At 51.6% G+C, this 16,487-nt stretch overlaps 1 protein-coding gene and 1 long non-coding RNA gene across 2 annotated transcripts; one reads left to right on the top strand and one right to left on the bottom strand.

Annotated features, from left to right (window-relative positions):
• Positions 1-3,073: 3,073 nt before the first annotated feature.
• On the bottom strand, positions 3,074-7,048 carry LOC132681492 (uncharacterized). The gene is made up of 2 exons (XR_009611079.3): positions 5,808-7,048; positions 3,074-3,279 (listed from the first exon to the last, which is right to left on the bottom strand). It is a non-coding gene; the product is annotated as an uncharacterized LOC132681492 (long non-coding RNA).
• Positions 7,049-12,438: 5,390 nt separating this feature from the next.
• On the top strand, positions 12,439-16,281 carry EGR1 (early growth response 1). Its single transcript, XM_060636009.3, has 2 exons — positions 12,439-13,016; positions 13,722-16,281. Exons 1-2 carry the CDS (start codon positions 12,716-12,718, stop codon positions 15,047-15,049), a joined length of 1,629 nt encoding a protein of 542 aa, XP_060491992.1. The 5' UTR covers positions 12,439-12,715; the 3' UTR covers positions 15,050-16,281.
• The last annotated feature ends 206 nt before the right edge of the window (positions 16,282-16,487 follow it).

Genomic DNA, 16,487 nt, shown 5'->3' with positions numbered 1-16,487 from the left:
AAGAGATGTCACAAGACAGGTGTATGGTTAAAACTATGTGGAGAATTCTTGTTCACTCCCTGGGTCCCCAGTGAGCATTGAGAGATATTAGCTTTTGAGTGGGAGCTAAGGTCTAGCCCTCTGTCCCACCGTGCTGGGGGACACTGGACAGCCCTCCAGGCCTGAGGTCCCTGGATAGAATGTCCTCATGGCTGGAGCTGCTTCAGCTGGCTCCCCCTCTCTTTCTTGTGTGTGTCCCACACCCAAAGAACCTGCTTAAAATGGGATTTCCAGGCTGTGACGTCAGAGGAAAGCCAGCAGCTCCAGCCTGTGCCAGTTCTTCCTTGATCAACAGAGCTGAGCCCAGTCTTGCTCAGCCTGGAGGAAAGGGGGTTGGCAGAGGAGGGAGTGGATCCAAGGGCTCTAGGCCATGGACACCGTATCAGTGGCATCCATGATAATAGGGAGAGACTGTAATAGGAAGAGTCAGGCCGAAGCCACTGCTGGCTTCCCCACTGCCTTAAATTTCAGCCATTTCGTGATCATTTCCCTCCCAAATTCCTCTAGTTTTTCCCTCTCTGAGCTGAGATAGGCCTGTCTGGTGGAGAAGGGCACTTTAGTATTAGAGCCATTTGGGTTCTGCCTGACAACTTGTCCCATATCTGGGCTGGAGGCAGGGATGGGTAGGAGGGATACCAGCAAGGAGGGGGGAAAAAGCCCACTAGGTGGCGCAGCTCACTCCCAGTGTGGGATTCCCAGCCCCTGAAGGGGAGAATCTTTTCCTGCTGTCAGTCAGCCTTATGGTCTGGTGAGCAGGGTGTCTCATGCCCCACTCGCTGGAGTTGTAGGTTCATGAAGAAAACATTCTTGCAGGTGCATGGAACAACTATGGATTTTCAAGCAATTACTTCCTAAACCCAGATTGTGTACCACCCCCTGCACACTCCCCAGGAGAACGTCAGGCCCAAAGGGCAGGTACTCCCTTTTGGTGAGAATCAGGCACTGTCCTAGAAGCAGGGAAGGTGACAAGCTGACTCTGGGAGGGTCCTGCAGCCCAAGGGACCCAACATGAGTTTCTGAAATGACATCAACAAGGCCACTGGAGCTAATTTCAAGGTCAGGTGAGGAGAGGAACCCAACAGGTGGCAAGGGGTGGGGAACTTGGGAGAGGCAGGCTAGGCCCAGAGGGATGGCAGCTCGCCTGACTGCAGGACTCTTTTGGATATTATTTCCCTGATGGCCATAGTGACAGTCCCAGGCCAGGCCCAAGTGTTTGTGTTTCCTGTCCCTTCCCTTATTTTATCTGATCCACTATGAGATTTAAAAAGGAGAAAAAAAAGACCCTAATTTCCAAATTCTGGAATCCCAAGGTACTTCTACAAGAGCCAAGGTTGGGCCTCCTTAGTAACCTACCTTTCCCTGACCTCCTTCCCAAACTGACCCCACCAGCCCTGCATCCCTAATGAATTACCCTCTCCTTTTGTCCCAGCCAGATGAGTGATCAATAAATAATGCTGCCTGAAATATTGATGGTGAGTTTTACACTAGCATCCCTTAGCTGTGCCTGTCATTGGGGAATTTGAGAGCTGACAGAGAAATGCATGGCCACCAGAGAGCTCTTTTCTATCTCTGCCAAGAGGGGGTCTTTCTTTGCCAAGATTTCAACCTGTTCCCATCTCAGCCAGAATCATGACTCATTCCCATCAAGTAAGATGAGGACTCAGCCAGCAACCTCCAACCTGGGAAGAGTCAGGTAAGCTAAACAAAGCAGAGACCCTTCCTGATACTTTTGTCTCAAGACAAAGAGATCCCATTTCCTCTGTTCCATGTCCATCTTGGACCTTCCAGGTCCAGCTCTCTGAGCAGGATCTCAGAAGGAGAACTGCAGGTTCCCTGTCCCCCAGGTTGACTGTTTAAAGCATGAACAGAAGGACTCACATGCTCCCAGACTTCTCTGGTCCAAGTCACTGTCATCTAGTTTTGTTCTCCCTGGAAGAAGGGTAGGGGAGAGGAGGAGCAGGTAGAAACTCTTGAGCCCTGTTGAGCCTGACTCACCCGATGCCAGGGCCCTCCTTGGCAGAAGCTAGGCACACTCAGATCTTTGCATGCACAATGCCCTCGGCCTAGGCACTGTAGTTCTGCTCCACTTGGTCAGCTGCTGCATACACTTCAAGTCTCAGTTTAGAAGTGACGTCCCTGCCCCATCCTATCCCGGTCCCTGTGGCATTCTGCTCTTCCTCCCCAACACCTCCCCCTGTTTGGTCATTGCCTGTTTCCCCACCAGACTGAAAGCCAGGGCATAGGCAGTGAGTGGGTCTACCTGATGCACCACGGTTTCCCCAGCATCTAGCAGGGGTCTGGGCACACAACAAGCACTCGGCACATTTTTGCGGAATGTTCTAATGATGTCCTGTAGTGCTTTTCCACTCCTGAAAAAAACATCAACCTTCAAACTTCACCGTCTCTCTTGACTGAGCTGTTTGCCTGCACCGGAGGATGGGTGTCTGCACTAAACAGCAGCAGCCCAGATCAGCCTCCCTTGCTCTCACTTCTCCTGCATGTGTTCATGCTCATTTGCTCTCCTTTCTCTCTCACACACACAGATGGGAGTCAGCTTTCCAGCCACATTCAGTTCTCACTTTAATTCAAAAGCTAAATTGGGAAGAAGAGCAGCTTCACACTCCTAATTTAGCCTGGGAGAGAAAAAGGGAGACAGCCTGGATTTGCCAGGGAAAGGAGAAAGTTGGGTGTGGGGTGGGGAATGGTGGCAAACATACCCATAGCCTAAGGGAAGACAATGAAACTCTTACCACCCAGCTCCTAAAAATAAACCATCTACAGCTATGACCCCAGAGTGACCCTTATTAAGCCTCTTTCCCATACAAGTGCAGCCATTCCGGGCATTCCCCCAGTCTAGGGGTAGGATTAAGGGAGGCAGAGATTGTGGTTATTAAAACTATGAAAAGAGGGAGATGCTGCTGCTTTGGTCACTGGTAGTACAAAATCAGGAAGTCCTTCTTAAATCTAACTTTAATCCCTCTTTTGATAGCTGAAGTGGATGATGAATAAAAACAGTCTGCAGGTACTTGCCCACTAATATTCATAGCAGTGTTATTCACGAGAGTGAAAAGGTGGGAACAGTGGCGCCTGGCTGTCTCAGGCGGTTAAGCATCCAGCTCTTCATTTCAGCTCAGGTCATGATCTCATGGGTCATGAGTTTGAGCCCCACGTTGGGCTCCATGCTGGCAGTTTGGAGCCTGTTTGGTATTCTTTCTCTCTCTCCTTCTCTCTCTGCCACTCCTGTGCTCATGAAAAACAAATAAATAAACTTAAAACAAAACAAAACAAGAGGTGGAAATGGTCTAAATGTCCATCAACAGATGAAGGATTAAACAGAATGTGGTATATACATACAATGGAATATTATTCAGCCTTAGGAAGGAATGAAGTTATGACACATGCTGCAACATGGACAAAGCTCAAAAACATTATGCAAAGTGAGATAAGGCAGTCAAAAAAGGGCAAATATTATGATTCCACTTACATGTAGTACCTAGAATAGACAAATTCATCAAGACAGAAACTATAATAGAGGTTACTAGGCAGTGGTGTGAGGGAGCAGGATGGGTACAGAGTTTCTCTTCAGGAAGATGAAAAAGTTCTGGAGATGGATGAAAGTGATGGTTGCACAACATTGTGAGTGTACTTAATGTCAGTGAATTGTACACTTAAAAAAAATGGTTAAACTGGTGGGATGCCTAGCCAGCTTGGTTGGCCGAGCCTGCACCTCTTTATCTCCGAGTCCTGAGTTCAAGCCCCACGTTGGGCATAGAGTTTAGGTTTCAAAAAATGATTAAAATGGTAAATATTATGGTATGTATATTTTATAAATGTCTTTATTTTATTTTATTTTATTTTATTTTATTTTATTTTATTTTGAGAGAGAGACAGCACAAGCAGGGGAGGGGCAGAGAGAGAGGGAGAAAGAGAATCCCAAGCAGGCTCTGAGCTGTCAGCATAAAGCCTGATGACACAGGGCTTGATCCCACGAACCATGAGATCATGATCTGAGCTGAAAACTCAGGTCAGACTTAAGAGTCGGACACTTAACCGACTGAGCCACTCAAGTACCCCTATGGCGTATATATTTTACTGCAATACATTTTTTAAGAAGGCACTGAGTCCAATGTTGGCTTGAAGACTGTCACCCTGCCATGATGACTCTCTGAGGCATGACCAGAGGGAAACTGAGTCCTAGAAGTTCAAAAGACCCCTCCCCTTACTCACAGGGACAGAAATGCTGCTTCTGCCTGGAGTACAGAGAAGAACCCTCTGGGGCATTCCTAAGGATAGGAGCTAACTCTGCCTACCTCTTATCTCTTCTTATCAGTATGATAATCTGGAGGGAAGTTCTTCTTCCTGGCTCTGGATTCCAGCATCCTCTTCAGTCACTTCTTTTGACTTTGCCCTAAACAGGGTTCTTATATGGGTGTAGTAGATAAGGGGATGGTTAGAGAAGGGAAAAAGAGAAGACCCTTCCATCCAGCCTCTCCCACTTCCCTGTGGCCACTGTACCAAGGAAAAGGGATGTATGCACCTTTGGGCTGAGCTGCCTGTCAGTAAATTTGGGTGTCAAATTTTCTTGCTCTCTGCGTCTGTCTGGGTAGCACCTGAAGGGAGTGTGTGATAGCTGGTACTGATGCATCCAGACCTCACCCTCTCTCCTAGATGACTACATGATTTCCTGCCTGGTCTCCCCACCAGCACTCCCCACCCAGCCTCCTGCAAAATGGCCAGTTGGCTCCCCAACTGCCTGGGAAGCACTTCGGTGGGTAGGAGATGATTAGGGGTTCCACAGTCACTAAGCTTCCCCTATGATAGCACATTTCACACTGTTGTGATTGCCTGTTTATCTGTCTGTCTCCCACACCCAGACTACAAACTGCAAAAGAGGAGTCACCTTTTTACTTCTTTTTGTATCTTTAATACCTAGAGGAGCAGATGTTTGATAAGTAACTGTTGAAATGGTCTGTTCACATGTCTGTCTGCCCTACTCGACTTGACTCAAGAATCCCTGGAGGGTGGGGGTGCCTGGGTGGCTCAGTTGGTTAAGCATCCAACTTTGATTCAGGTCGTGATCTCAAGGTCTGAGTTCAAGCCCCATGTCATGCTCTGCGCCGACAGCTCAGAGGCTGGAGCCTGCTTCAGATTCTGTGTCTCCCTCTCTCTCTCTGCCCCTCCCCTGCTCATTCTCTCTCTCTCTCTCTCAAAAATAATAAATAAATGTTAAAATGTTTAAAATAAATAAATAAATAAATAAATAAATAAATACAAATAAAGAATCCCTAGGGGTGAAAGCTTTGTCCAGTTCATTCTGGAACCCCAGAGAACATGTTGTTCTTGGTATGACTTTGGTTTCAGCCAGAGGTTCTGAAGCCAGACTGTCTGGATTGGAATCCTGGCTCCCCCATTGCTCAGCTTTCTGACCTTAATCAAGTCACCTGCCCTCTCTGAGCCCCCTTCCTCATCAATGACATGGGGGTGAGAATAGTACCTACTTCATGAGGTATTGTGAATACAAATGTCTGTCAAATGTTTAGCACAGAGCCTGTCACATTGTAAATGTGTCTTATGGGTGAGGTGGGGGTAGAGAATGCAGCTAGATGTTAAGAAGAATCAAAAAAAACAAGCACCCACAGCTCATGGCTGCATCCTGGTATTTGGGGGTAGGGGGTGAGGCCAGTGCCACAGTGACACAACCCCAGGGGCTGCCTGTCCCCTACTTCCCTCCCCCTCCCACCAGGTCTACAGAGTCCAAGCTCAGCCACCATGAAGCTGAGCACCCCGGCGCTGGGCTGGGCGGCGGTGAGGGGCCAGAAATAACCGCCGTTGCTATTCCTGCTTTTCTAGGCTGGATGGGAACGCTGCCTCTCTCATCTAAAGGCTGCTCCAGACTTCCTGCACATCAGTGGGCTCTTATGTAACGCTCCCCTCCCTCTGCCTGCCCAACACGCTTCCAGAGATTTCTGCAGCCAGCTTTGCTGCACACTCAGCTGAGGGGTGGGGAGAGCAAAGAATCCACCACCGGCCAAATTGTCCTGTAAGTCCAGGGTCTTGACAGCCCCAGGCCTGGGAGAGGATCCACACAGCACAGGGCAGAGAGACTGATGTCCAAGGACAGCAGCCTCTTTCTGCATCTGCAGGTTACTCTGAGGCAGAAAGGACCAGGAGAGCCCTATCTGAGTGTTCACCCTCTCCCTCTGCCCAAAACAGATGCTCTGTGCCAAATTATTATGCTTTAGTGTCTCCACTTTAGACCTAACCTGTGTCTGGCACACAACCCATCAGCCAGACTCTGAGGATGGCAACACAGACCCCAGCTCTCTCAGGCAGATCCCCTAATCTTGGCCAAATCCTCCATGTCCCTTTCCTGAAGCTCCTAGAACCCACCCCGAGCATGCCAGGTACCCTCTTCAGAGCCAGGGGCCCCTGTGCCTCAGGCCTCAGCATCACTCTCCATGAGCCCTTCTTAGAACTTGCCCCTCTCTGGGCACCTGTCAGTTAAACATCTGGCCCTTGGTTTTAGCTCAGGTCGTGATCGCAACATTCTCGGGATTGAGCCCTGACAGCATGGAGTCTGCTTGGGATCTCTCTCCCCATCTCTTTCTGCCCCTCCTACGCTCTCTCTTAAAATAAATAAACATTTAAAAAAACATTAAAAAAAAAAAAAGGACATGCCCTTCTCCACCTGGCTTAGGAGTCAGGGTTTTCCTCTGGCACCCGGTTTCCCCACCTGTAACTGGAGCAAAATACAATGGCTTCACACTCCAACACCTCAAGGGGATTTTCTCTTTTATCTCCCCTGGTCATTCTTCATGTCTCCATTTCTCCTCTTCTGTCAGTGCACTTTCTGTCCCCTCATTCGACCCCCCACCAGATCTGGCCTCTCCAGAGGTTTCTCCTCACCTCTCACAACCCTTCCTTCACAGGGTGGGAGTAGAGCTGTACCCAGACCTATTGAAGGCCAGGCCATCCATATTTCCGGCAGAACCCATCAGCCATCGGAAAGTGTGACAGGCACCCCAGACGGAACTGAAGGGAGAGTCACTTCCTGAGCCCCAGGCTGGCCACAGCAGTGGCAAACCACGATCTGAGCAGCACATGTGGGTGCTGACGTAGTCGGGGTTGAGGAGGAGGAAGTGGCAGTGGAAAATGGGGCTTGTTTTCCTCTGACAGATGCTGGGTGCTCAACAATGGGTCAAGTTTCTGAGACATAGTGATTCCCACTGGCTTTTGCTTGGAGCCCCAGATGCCCTGGGCAAGCTCAGTTCTGCTCTCACCTCTGTTCCCTACTCCTCTCCTGCTTGCAAGGAAAGTCGGAGTGTAGACGGCAGCCCAGACCTGCACCCCTTCCAAGAGCTTCTCACCTTTTCCAGGGCTTCTGGCACCAGTCACCCAGGATGCAAGGTGTGAGAGTCCCACACTCATCCCTAATGCTCCTGGAAACCCTGTAGATCCCAGGTCAGGGTGCAGGAGTGACTCTGAGTCTTGTTTACCCCCAGTTTCATTTCCATTAGAACCCAGGCTGGTTGTCAGGTTTGTTGGTCACAAGTTAGGTAGGTGCTCAAAAGCCCACCTGAGATTTGGCTCCTTGGGAGGGGTCAGTTCTTTTCACTCTGTCTCCTCCTCACCTTCCAGTCCTCCCCCAGCCCCCACCCATGAGAGCAACCAGGGGTGTGCCATTGCCCAGAAGACAGAAGAGAATGGGGATAACCTAGATGCTTCCAGCTGTATTGCTGAGAAGGCAGGCCCAGAGCATAACTCTATCCAGGGAGAAGACTCTCAGACCCTCCTTCTCACTGGTTTCCCAGTCAGAGAGAGGGCTAAGGTCTGTGCAGTGTGTAGGGGCTTTGAGCCCGCTCCTCTCAGTGCTCTTCAGGGGCGTATACCATGAAGGCAGAGCAGGGTAGAAAATGATACCTCCTCCTCTGTATGAGCTATAGAGGGCAGAATAAGGGAGAAGAGGGTGGAGGGGTACAGTTGAGCCCTAAACATTCTCACTGCCCATACCTTAGCTTGAGGCCCTAGACTGATCGCAGCCTTTCCCTCCTGAGGCCTTTGCACAGCTGTTCCCTTTGCCTGGAATGCCCTCCCCACCACACTCCTCTATGCACAGTTGGTTTCCTCTCATCCTTTATGTCTCTGCATAAATGTCACCTCTTCTGAGATGCTTCCCTCACCTCTCTAGTATGTTTTATTTACCATAATCTGAAATCATCCTTTTTATTTACATAGTTGTTTACTTGTGTCACTGAATAGCAGTTTCCAAGAGGGCATAACTCCATCTGCTTTCTTCATTGCAGAATCCCCAAGACTTAGAATTGTTTCTGATACAAGCAAGGGCCAATAAACCTTTTAAAAAATAAATCAATGTGTTTTTTTGTAAATGAATGTTTTACTCAGCCTTACCTCCTGCTATCTCCCAATTGAAACCCTCTCTACTCTAGCGCTTTAAAAAAAAATATTTATTTATTAATTAAAGTTTATTTATTTATTTTTAGAGAGACAGAGACAGGGTGAGTGGGGGAGGGTCCGAGAGAGAGGGAGAAAGAGAATCCCAAGCAGGCTCCATGCTGCCAGCACAGAGCCCAATGTGGGGCTCAAACTCATGAAACTGTGAGATTATGACCTTAGCCAAAACCAAGAGTCAGATGCTTTACCAATTGAGCCACCCAGGTGCCCCTGAATGTTTATTTGTGTGTGTGTGTGTGTGTGTGTGTGAGAGAGAGAGAGAGAGAGGGGAAAAAAGCGAGCCAGAGAGGGGCAGAGAGAGAGGGAAACAGAGGATCTGAAGCTGACAGCAGAGAGCACAATACAGGGCTCAAACTCACCAACCATGTGATCGTGACCTGAGCCAAAGTCAGACACTTAACCAACTGAAGCACCCAGGTGCCCCTTAGCTCATTTTTTCCAGGCAGATCACACAAGGACTGTTCTGGCCAACCTCCCCCCAACCCTGGTCTGAAAGTGCTTCACTTCCTCACCACAACGTTTGGTTCTTCTCATGTTCGCTCTCCTCTAAAATCTTTTTATCATCTTTGTCCCCTTCCCTGGAATCTCTGCCTCCTCTTATCTTCTGTGTTCTTCAGCACAACTGACATTTGGAGGCTAACAGGGCTGCTTCCTATTCTTAATTCTCTTGCAACATGGAATCCAGTCTTCTTTTACCTAACTGTAAGCTTCTTAGAGGCCGGGGTGTATGCCATAGGCCTTCCTAATCCTTGCCCACAGAAAGTCCTCAGAAAAGTTCTTTGTTGTCGTGGAAAATGGGTGTATTAATCAGAAACTGCTGGATTGTGAGTAACAGAAACTGAAAGGAGCCTATTTTATTAAATCAAAAAGAAATGCATTGGCCTGCATAACTAAAAACCTCAGGCTGTATCCAAAGACTTACTCTCTGTATGTAGAAGCCTTCTATGTTTTCCTCTGCATTGGCTTCATTTTCAGGTAGGCTTTCCAGTCCTCATGGCAAGATGGCCTCCAGGCTTACATTCCATTGGCTTAGTACCATCAGAGAGAGAATTGCCCTTTTTCAAGAGTTCCAGAAAAAATCCCAGAAGTGCTTTTCATTAGCCTTGTTTGGGTCATGTGCCCATCCTAACTCAGTTGCTCTGGCTAGGGACATGGAATGGTCCTAGGATGGAGCATTCTAGATGGATGGCCAGGTGTGGGTGACATACCCACTCCTAGGTCTAGAACAGGGTTGTCTTCCTCCAACCACATGGACTGGAGTGGTTCCCCAAAAGAAACCGTTGTCTGGGGAACAATTATGAAAAGAGAGGGGAATTGATGTTACATATGCAAAACAAAAGATATAGACTATAAGGATTTCCATTGCCCAGCTTCAGTGAGGATCTGAAGATAACTTAGGTCAACTTCCACATGAGAATCATAGGGGAATTGGTTTGTTCTGGCTGTGCTCTTGGGATCTGGGCAGCTCCCCAGGGACAGAAGGAGGATCCTAGCTAAGATGAGGAATCCACTCAGTTCAGTTCTGGCACTCACAAGGTCAGAAAAATTATGACTCAGTAGGTCTAAGGTAAAACTTCTTCTTCTTTTTTTTTTCCAGAGCTCCAGAAGTGATTCTGTCACACACACAAGGTTGTAAAATTCTGTTCTAGGAAGTGATGTTTTACTTCAGCAAGAAAGATTCAGATTAGCTCTTCAGGACATGTCCCCTGTGTTAGAATTGGAATGTTTCTCCCTTTCTGCACAGTTTTTCAGAAAAGGATCACTGGAGTTTGCTTGGAGGCTGAAGACGGGTGGGTGAATTGTGGGTGACCCTGTGGGTCAAAAGCCCCTGAAAATAACAATAGTCACTGTTTATTGAATGGTAATTCCAAGGCAGGAACTGTGCTTTGGGACTTCAGTGATGTCAGTCCATGTAAGCTTCAATTTTTCACAACAATTCTTCCATGTGGGTATCATTAACATTAGCTCTATTTTACAGTTGAAGAAAGTGAGATACAAAAAGCCTGGCCAAGATACCCAACCTGGGAATGGCATTCAGACACAAGGCCATCTGACCCTGACTGGCAGGAGGCCTCAGAGAAGATACATCACTCATGGCCCTAATGGACAACACGGTTAGGCATTAGGAGTGGGCCTCTCACCATGCCCTAGCCATTTGGGTTGGGGAGCTCAGAGCACACAGGTTCATTGCTAGATTCCTTAAATAGATTTTTATAAGAAAATGTGTGTGTGTGTGCCTGTGTGTGTGTTGGCATGCGTGTGTGCGTGTGTAGAGGATAGAGAAGGATGAAGCCCAAAAGTTATTGCCCCTCCCATTTAAACCCCAGGACTCTGACCTGTTTGGGTTCACAAGGACCCCAGTCCTACCCCCGTCCGTCCCTGTGTCCTCAGCACCCTCCTTCCACACAAATTTTGTGCTTTCTTTTTAAATTCAGAAAAACAGCACCTCTCTGGATTGAGAGCTAGAGCAGGAGCCTTCCCCTCTCGGAATCCCTGTTTTCTTGGGGTGCGCATTTAAATGCGGGGGTAGGGATGGGACCGAAAGGGCTTCCCCATTCGCGTCCTGCTCCTGGAAGACCTGCGGGAATCGTTCCCGCCTACCCACCCCCGCCCTCCCGCCCTTAGGCTGGTTCCGGGAGGGAAGTGTTATCTCGCCTGGAGTCTGGGCGCCTCGGCGGTGGCGGCTCCCCAGGGACTGCAGGGAGAACCCAGGCTGCGGCGCCTGCTCAGTTCGCGCTCACTGCGTCTAAGGCTCCCCCGGCCTGGCTACGCGCCCAGCACAGGAGCAGGGAGGGGGAACCCGAAGCCGGCGGAAGAGCCCACTCGGCCCGGGGCCCGGGGAACTGAGCTGGAGAGGGGACCTCCAGGGGGCAGCACCAGGCCGCTAAGCAGGTCCTCTCGGTGCCAGCCTAGGGGTCCCCAGACAGCCCATAGGGAAGCCTCCTTTTCAGATTGCCGCATTGCCCGCCCATCTCCATTTGTTCTGGATAAAGGTGGGAAAGTCTCCCACCACCACAAGGACCACCAGCTCCTGGTTGAGAAGCTCCTGGTGGCCCACCGCAACCCAAAGAGACCTAGGGAACCACCTAGCGAGTATTTCCTAGCCTCAGTTTCCCCCATGACATCTGGAATGGCTTCGTGCCATTGGTCAAGGCCGGGGGGTCAATGCCCCGCCTCTCCTGGGCGGCCTCTGCCCCGGCCAGCCCAGCCGCTCCTCCCCTTAGCTCCCGCCCCGCTCCCACGGTCCCAGAGGTGGGCGGGAGGGCCCTGGATGACGGTGGCAGAACCCCGAGCCGACTCGCCCTCGCCCCCGCCCCGGGCCCGGGCTTCCCCAGCCCAGTCCCCGCTGGGGAGTCGCCTGAGCCGCGATGCGCCAAGCGCTACGCGCCCGGAGACCTCCACCAGGGCGTCCCCAGCTCTTGCGCTCATTCTGGCTCCCGGGGAGGGGGAGGGGGGGCAACCAGGGAGCAGCGAGCAACGACCCGGAAACACCATATAAGGAGCAGGAAGGATCCCCCGCCGGAACAACCCTTATTTGGGCAGCGCCTTATTTGGAACGGCCAGATATGGCCCGGCCGCTTCCGGCTCCGGGAGGAGGGAAGGAGGCGGAGGGAAGAGGCGGGGGCAAGGCTGGGAACTCCGAGGCAGCCTGAGTCCGGGAGTCCCCAGCTGAGGCTTGAGTCCTAAGCTTTCTCGAAGCCTAGACGCCCAGGGTCCAGGAGTCCGCGCAGGGGCCGGGGTGAGGGATGGCGGTGCCCACAGCTCTAGGATAGGGGGCTTCACGTCACTCTGGGTCCTCCCGGCCGGTCTTGCCATATTAGGGCTTCCTGCTTCCCTTATATGGCCATGTACGTCACGACGGAGGCGGGCCCGTGGCGTTCCAGACCCTTCAAATAGAAGCGGATCTGGGGAGTCGCGAGAGATCCCAGCGCGCAGAACTTGGGGAGCCGCCGCCGCCGCCTGCTGCCATCGCCACCAGCTTCCGCCGCCGCAGGACCGGCCCCTGCCCCAGCCTCAGTAGCAGCGCCGCGTCCACACCCGCTGGCTGCGAGGGCGAGCCTAGAGGCCCCACCTGCTCCCGCCACAGTGTGCCCTGCGTCCCGCATGTGACCCGGCCAGGCCCCCGAGAGTGTGTCCCCCGCAGCCACGGCTCCGGGCTGCGCCCACCCGCCCCAACACCAGCTCTCCAGCCTGCCCGTCCGGGATGGCCGCAGCCAAGGCCGAGATGCAGCTGATGTCTCCGCTGCAGATCTCCGACCCGTTCGGCTCCTTTCCTCACTCGCCCACCATGGACAACTACCCTAAACTGGAGGAGATGATGCTGCTGAGCAACGGGGCTCCCCAGTTTCTCGGTGCTGCCGGCGCCTCAGAGGGCAGCGGCGGTAACAGCAGCAGCAGCAGCGGGGGCGGTGGAGGTGGAGGGGGCGGCAGCAGCGCCAGCAGCAACAGCGCCTTCAACCCTCAGGGGGAGGCAGGCGAGCAGCCCTACGAGCACCTGACCGCAGGTAAGCGGTGGCCGACGCCGAGGATTAGCCCCTTCGCCACCATCCTGGCATCCAATCCTTCCCCACAGCCTTGCAGCGCCCCCTTCACCGCAGCAGTGCTCCTGGACCTCAGGGATGCAAGTGGGATTTCCCTTCCCTTCCTCGCATCCTTAGGGTCATGTGCTAGAGGGATACCTGGGGACACCCACCTCACCCTCACCCTCCTTGTCCCTAGCGGTGCGCAGAGGAGCGAGCTTCTGTTTTGGATGGAGAGCTCGGGCTGCGTGGGTGGGTGGAGGGGGGAGGGCTTGTTTTGAAGAGCAGGGCTGCGCCCCCCTTTCTCCAGACATCCTTGCGTTGCTTGCCGCCTGTGCCCAAGGAAGGGCCGTGATCCGTGCCCAGGGATGTCCTGGCAGCCCGGGGTAGGGGGCGCGCACTAGCCGCGGCGGAGGGGTTGCTGGCGGGAATCCCTCCGTGGCGCAGCCGCCGCTGCGGAGCGCGGTGAGCTGCAGTGGAGGGGGATTCTCCGTATTTGCGTCAGCTGTTGTTGAAATGGGCTCTGCCGCTGGAGCGGGTCCAGGAACATTGCAATCTGCTGCTATCAATTATTAACCAGCTCAGGAGTCAATGGTAGCCAGCCCGACCTCTTGCCTGGCAGCTCGGGTCCTCGTCCTCCAGTGATTGCTCTCCAGTAACCGGGCCTCCTCCCTCTCTCTCTCCTGCCAGAGTCTTTTCCTGATATCTCTCTGAATAACGAGAAGGTTCTGGTGGAGACAAGTTACCCCAGCCAAACCACCCGGCTGCCCCCCATCACCTACACTGGCCGCTTCTCTCTGGAGCCTGCACCCAACAGTGGCAACACCTTGTGGCCTGAGCCCCTCTTCAGCCTGGTCAGCGGCCTCGTGAGCATGACCAACCCACCGGCCACCTCATCTTCAGCACCATCTCCAGCAGCCTCCTCCTCCTCCTCTGCCTCTCAGAGCCCACCCCTGAGCTGTGCAGTACAGTCCAATGACAGCAGCCCCATTTACTCAGCAGCACCCACTTTCCCCACACCTAACACTGACATCTTCCCTGAGCCACAAAGCCAGGCCTTTCCAGGCTCGGCAGGCACCGCGCTCCAGTACCCGCCTCCTGCCTACCCTGCTGCCAAGGGTAGCTTCCAGGTCCCCATGATCCCTGACTATTTGTTTCCACAACAGCAGGGGGACCTGGGCCTGGGCACCCCAGACCAGAAGCCTTTCCAAGGCCTGGAAAGCCGTACCCAGCAGCCTTCACTCACTCCACTGTCTACCATCAAGGCCTTTGCCACACAGTCGGGCTCCCAGGACTTGAAGGCCCTCAATACCACCTACCAGTCCCAGCTCATCAAACCCAGCCGCATGCGCAAGTACCCCAACCGGCCCAGCAAGACGCCCCCCCACGAACGCCCCTATGCCTGCCCCGTGGAGTCCTGTGACCGCCGCTTCTCCCGCTCAGATGAGCTCACCCGCCACATTCGCATCCATACTGGCCAGAAGCCCTTCCAGTGTCGCATCTGCATGCGCAACTTCAGCCGCAGTGACCATCTCACCACCCACATCCGCACACACACAGGCGAGAAGCCCTTCGCCTGCGACATCTGTGGGAGAAAATTTGCCAGGAGTGATGAACGCAAGAGGCATACCAAGATCCACTTGCGGCAGAAGGACAAAAAGGCAGACAAAGGTGTTGTGGCTTCTTCTGCCACCACCTCCCTCTCTTCCTACCCGTCCCAGGTGGCTACCTCCTACACATCCCCAGTTACTACCTCTTATCCGTCCCCAGCCACCACCTCATATCCATCACCTGTGCCCACCTCCTACTCCTCTCCTGGTTCCTCAACCTACCCATCCCCTGTGCACAGTGGCTTCCCCTCACCCTCAGTGGCTACCACATACTCCTCCGTTCCCCCTGCTTTCCCAGCCCAAGTCAGCAGCTTCCCTTCCTCGGCTGTCACCAACTCCTTCAGCGCCTCAACAGGGCTTTCGGACATGACAACAACCTTTTCTCCCAGGACAATTGAAATTTGCTAAAGGGAAAGGGGGAAAAAAGGAAAAGGGAGAAAAAGAAACACAAGAGACTTAGGACAGCAGGAGGAGATGGCCACAGGAGGGGGTTCCTCTTAGGTGAGATGGAGGTTCTCAGAGCCAAACCCTCCCCCTCTACTCTACCCCAGGGTCGGCGTGGAAGGTCTATTGGCCTGCAATCCTCTCTGCCCGCTTGCCCTTCCTCCCCCGTCCCTACTCCCTTTGACTTCAGCTGCCTGAAACAGCCATGTCCAAGTTCTTCACCTCTTTCCAAAGAACTTGATTTGCATGGATTTTGAATATATCATTTCAGTATCATCTCCATCGTATGCCTGACCCCCTGGTCCCTTCAATGCTAGAAAATCAAGTTGGCAAAATGCGGTTTGGGCCGTAAGAGCCCAGCCCTGCACCCTTGTACAGTGTCTGTGCCATGGATTTTGTTTTTCTTGGGGTACTCTTGATGTGAAGATAATTTGCATATTCTATTGTATTATTTGGAGTTAGGGCCTCACTTTGGAAAAAAAAAAAAAAAAAGAAAAGCCAAGCAAACCAACGGTGATCCTTTATTTTGTGATGATGCTGTGACAATTAAGTTTGAAGCTTTTTTTGAAACAGCAGTCCTTGATATTAATCAGAGCATGTGTCAGAGTGATGTTCCGTTAACTTTTTTGTAAATATTGCCCGACTGTACTCTCACATGTGACAAAATACGGTTTGGTTTTTCTTCTTTTTTTGGAAAGTTTTTTTTTTTTCGTCCTTTTGGTTTAAGGAGTTTCACGTCTTGGTGCCTTTTGTGTGCTGCGCCTTGCTGACAGCTTGACTCATGCCGTAGTGAGGGACGTGCTCACCTCTAGCCTTAAGGGGGGCAGGGAGTGATGATTCGGGGGAGGCTTTGGGAGCAAAATAAGGAAGAGGGCTGAGCTGAGCCTCAGTTCTCCAGAATGTAAGAAAACAAAATCTAAAACAAAATCTGAACTCTCAAAAGTCTATTTTTTTAACTGAAAATGTAAATTTATAAATATATTCAGGAGTTGGAATGTTGTAGTTACCTACTGAGTAGGCGGCGATTTTTGTATGTTATGAACATGCAGTTCATTATTTTGTGGTTTTATTTTACTTTGTACTTGTGTTTGCTTAAACAAAGTGACTGTTTGGCTTATAAACACATTGAATGCGCTTTATTGCCCATGGGATATGTGGTGTATATCCTTCAGAAAAATTAAAAGGAAAATAAAATAGTTGTGGTTGGGTGCGTGTTTCCTGGGGTGGGAGAGGGGGCGGCCCTTTTGTAGCCATCTTTATCGAGGGTTTTGAAGGGCTTTTACAGAGACAGGGAGATTCCTTTCTTGTTTTTTAAGATTTTATTTTTAAGTAATCTCTACAGCCAACATGGGGCTTGAACTCACAACACTGAGATCAAGAGTCACATGCTCTGCAGACTGAG

Source organism: Panthera onca, chromosome A1 (genome assembly GCF_046562875.1).
Source record: "Panthera onca isolate mPanOnc1 chromosome A1, mPanOnc1 haplotype 2, whole genome shotgun sequence".
Taxonomy (NCBI): domain Eukaryota; kingdom Metazoa; phylum Chordata; class Mammalia; order Carnivora; family Felidae; genus Panthera; species Panthera onca.
This window is presented reverse-complemented; position numbering and strand designations above follow the sequence as displayed.

Bases quoted from the DNA above. Each gene is read 5' to 3' on its own strand.
- EGR1 (XM_060636009.3), top strand. From the start codon at position 12,716: ATGGCCGCAGCCAAGGCCGAGATGCAGCTGATGTCTCCGCTGCAGATC. The intron at 13,017-13,721 runs GTAAGCGGTGGC...CTCTCCTGCCAG, and splicing joins CTACGAGCACCTGACCGCAG to AGTCTTTTCCTGATATCTCT.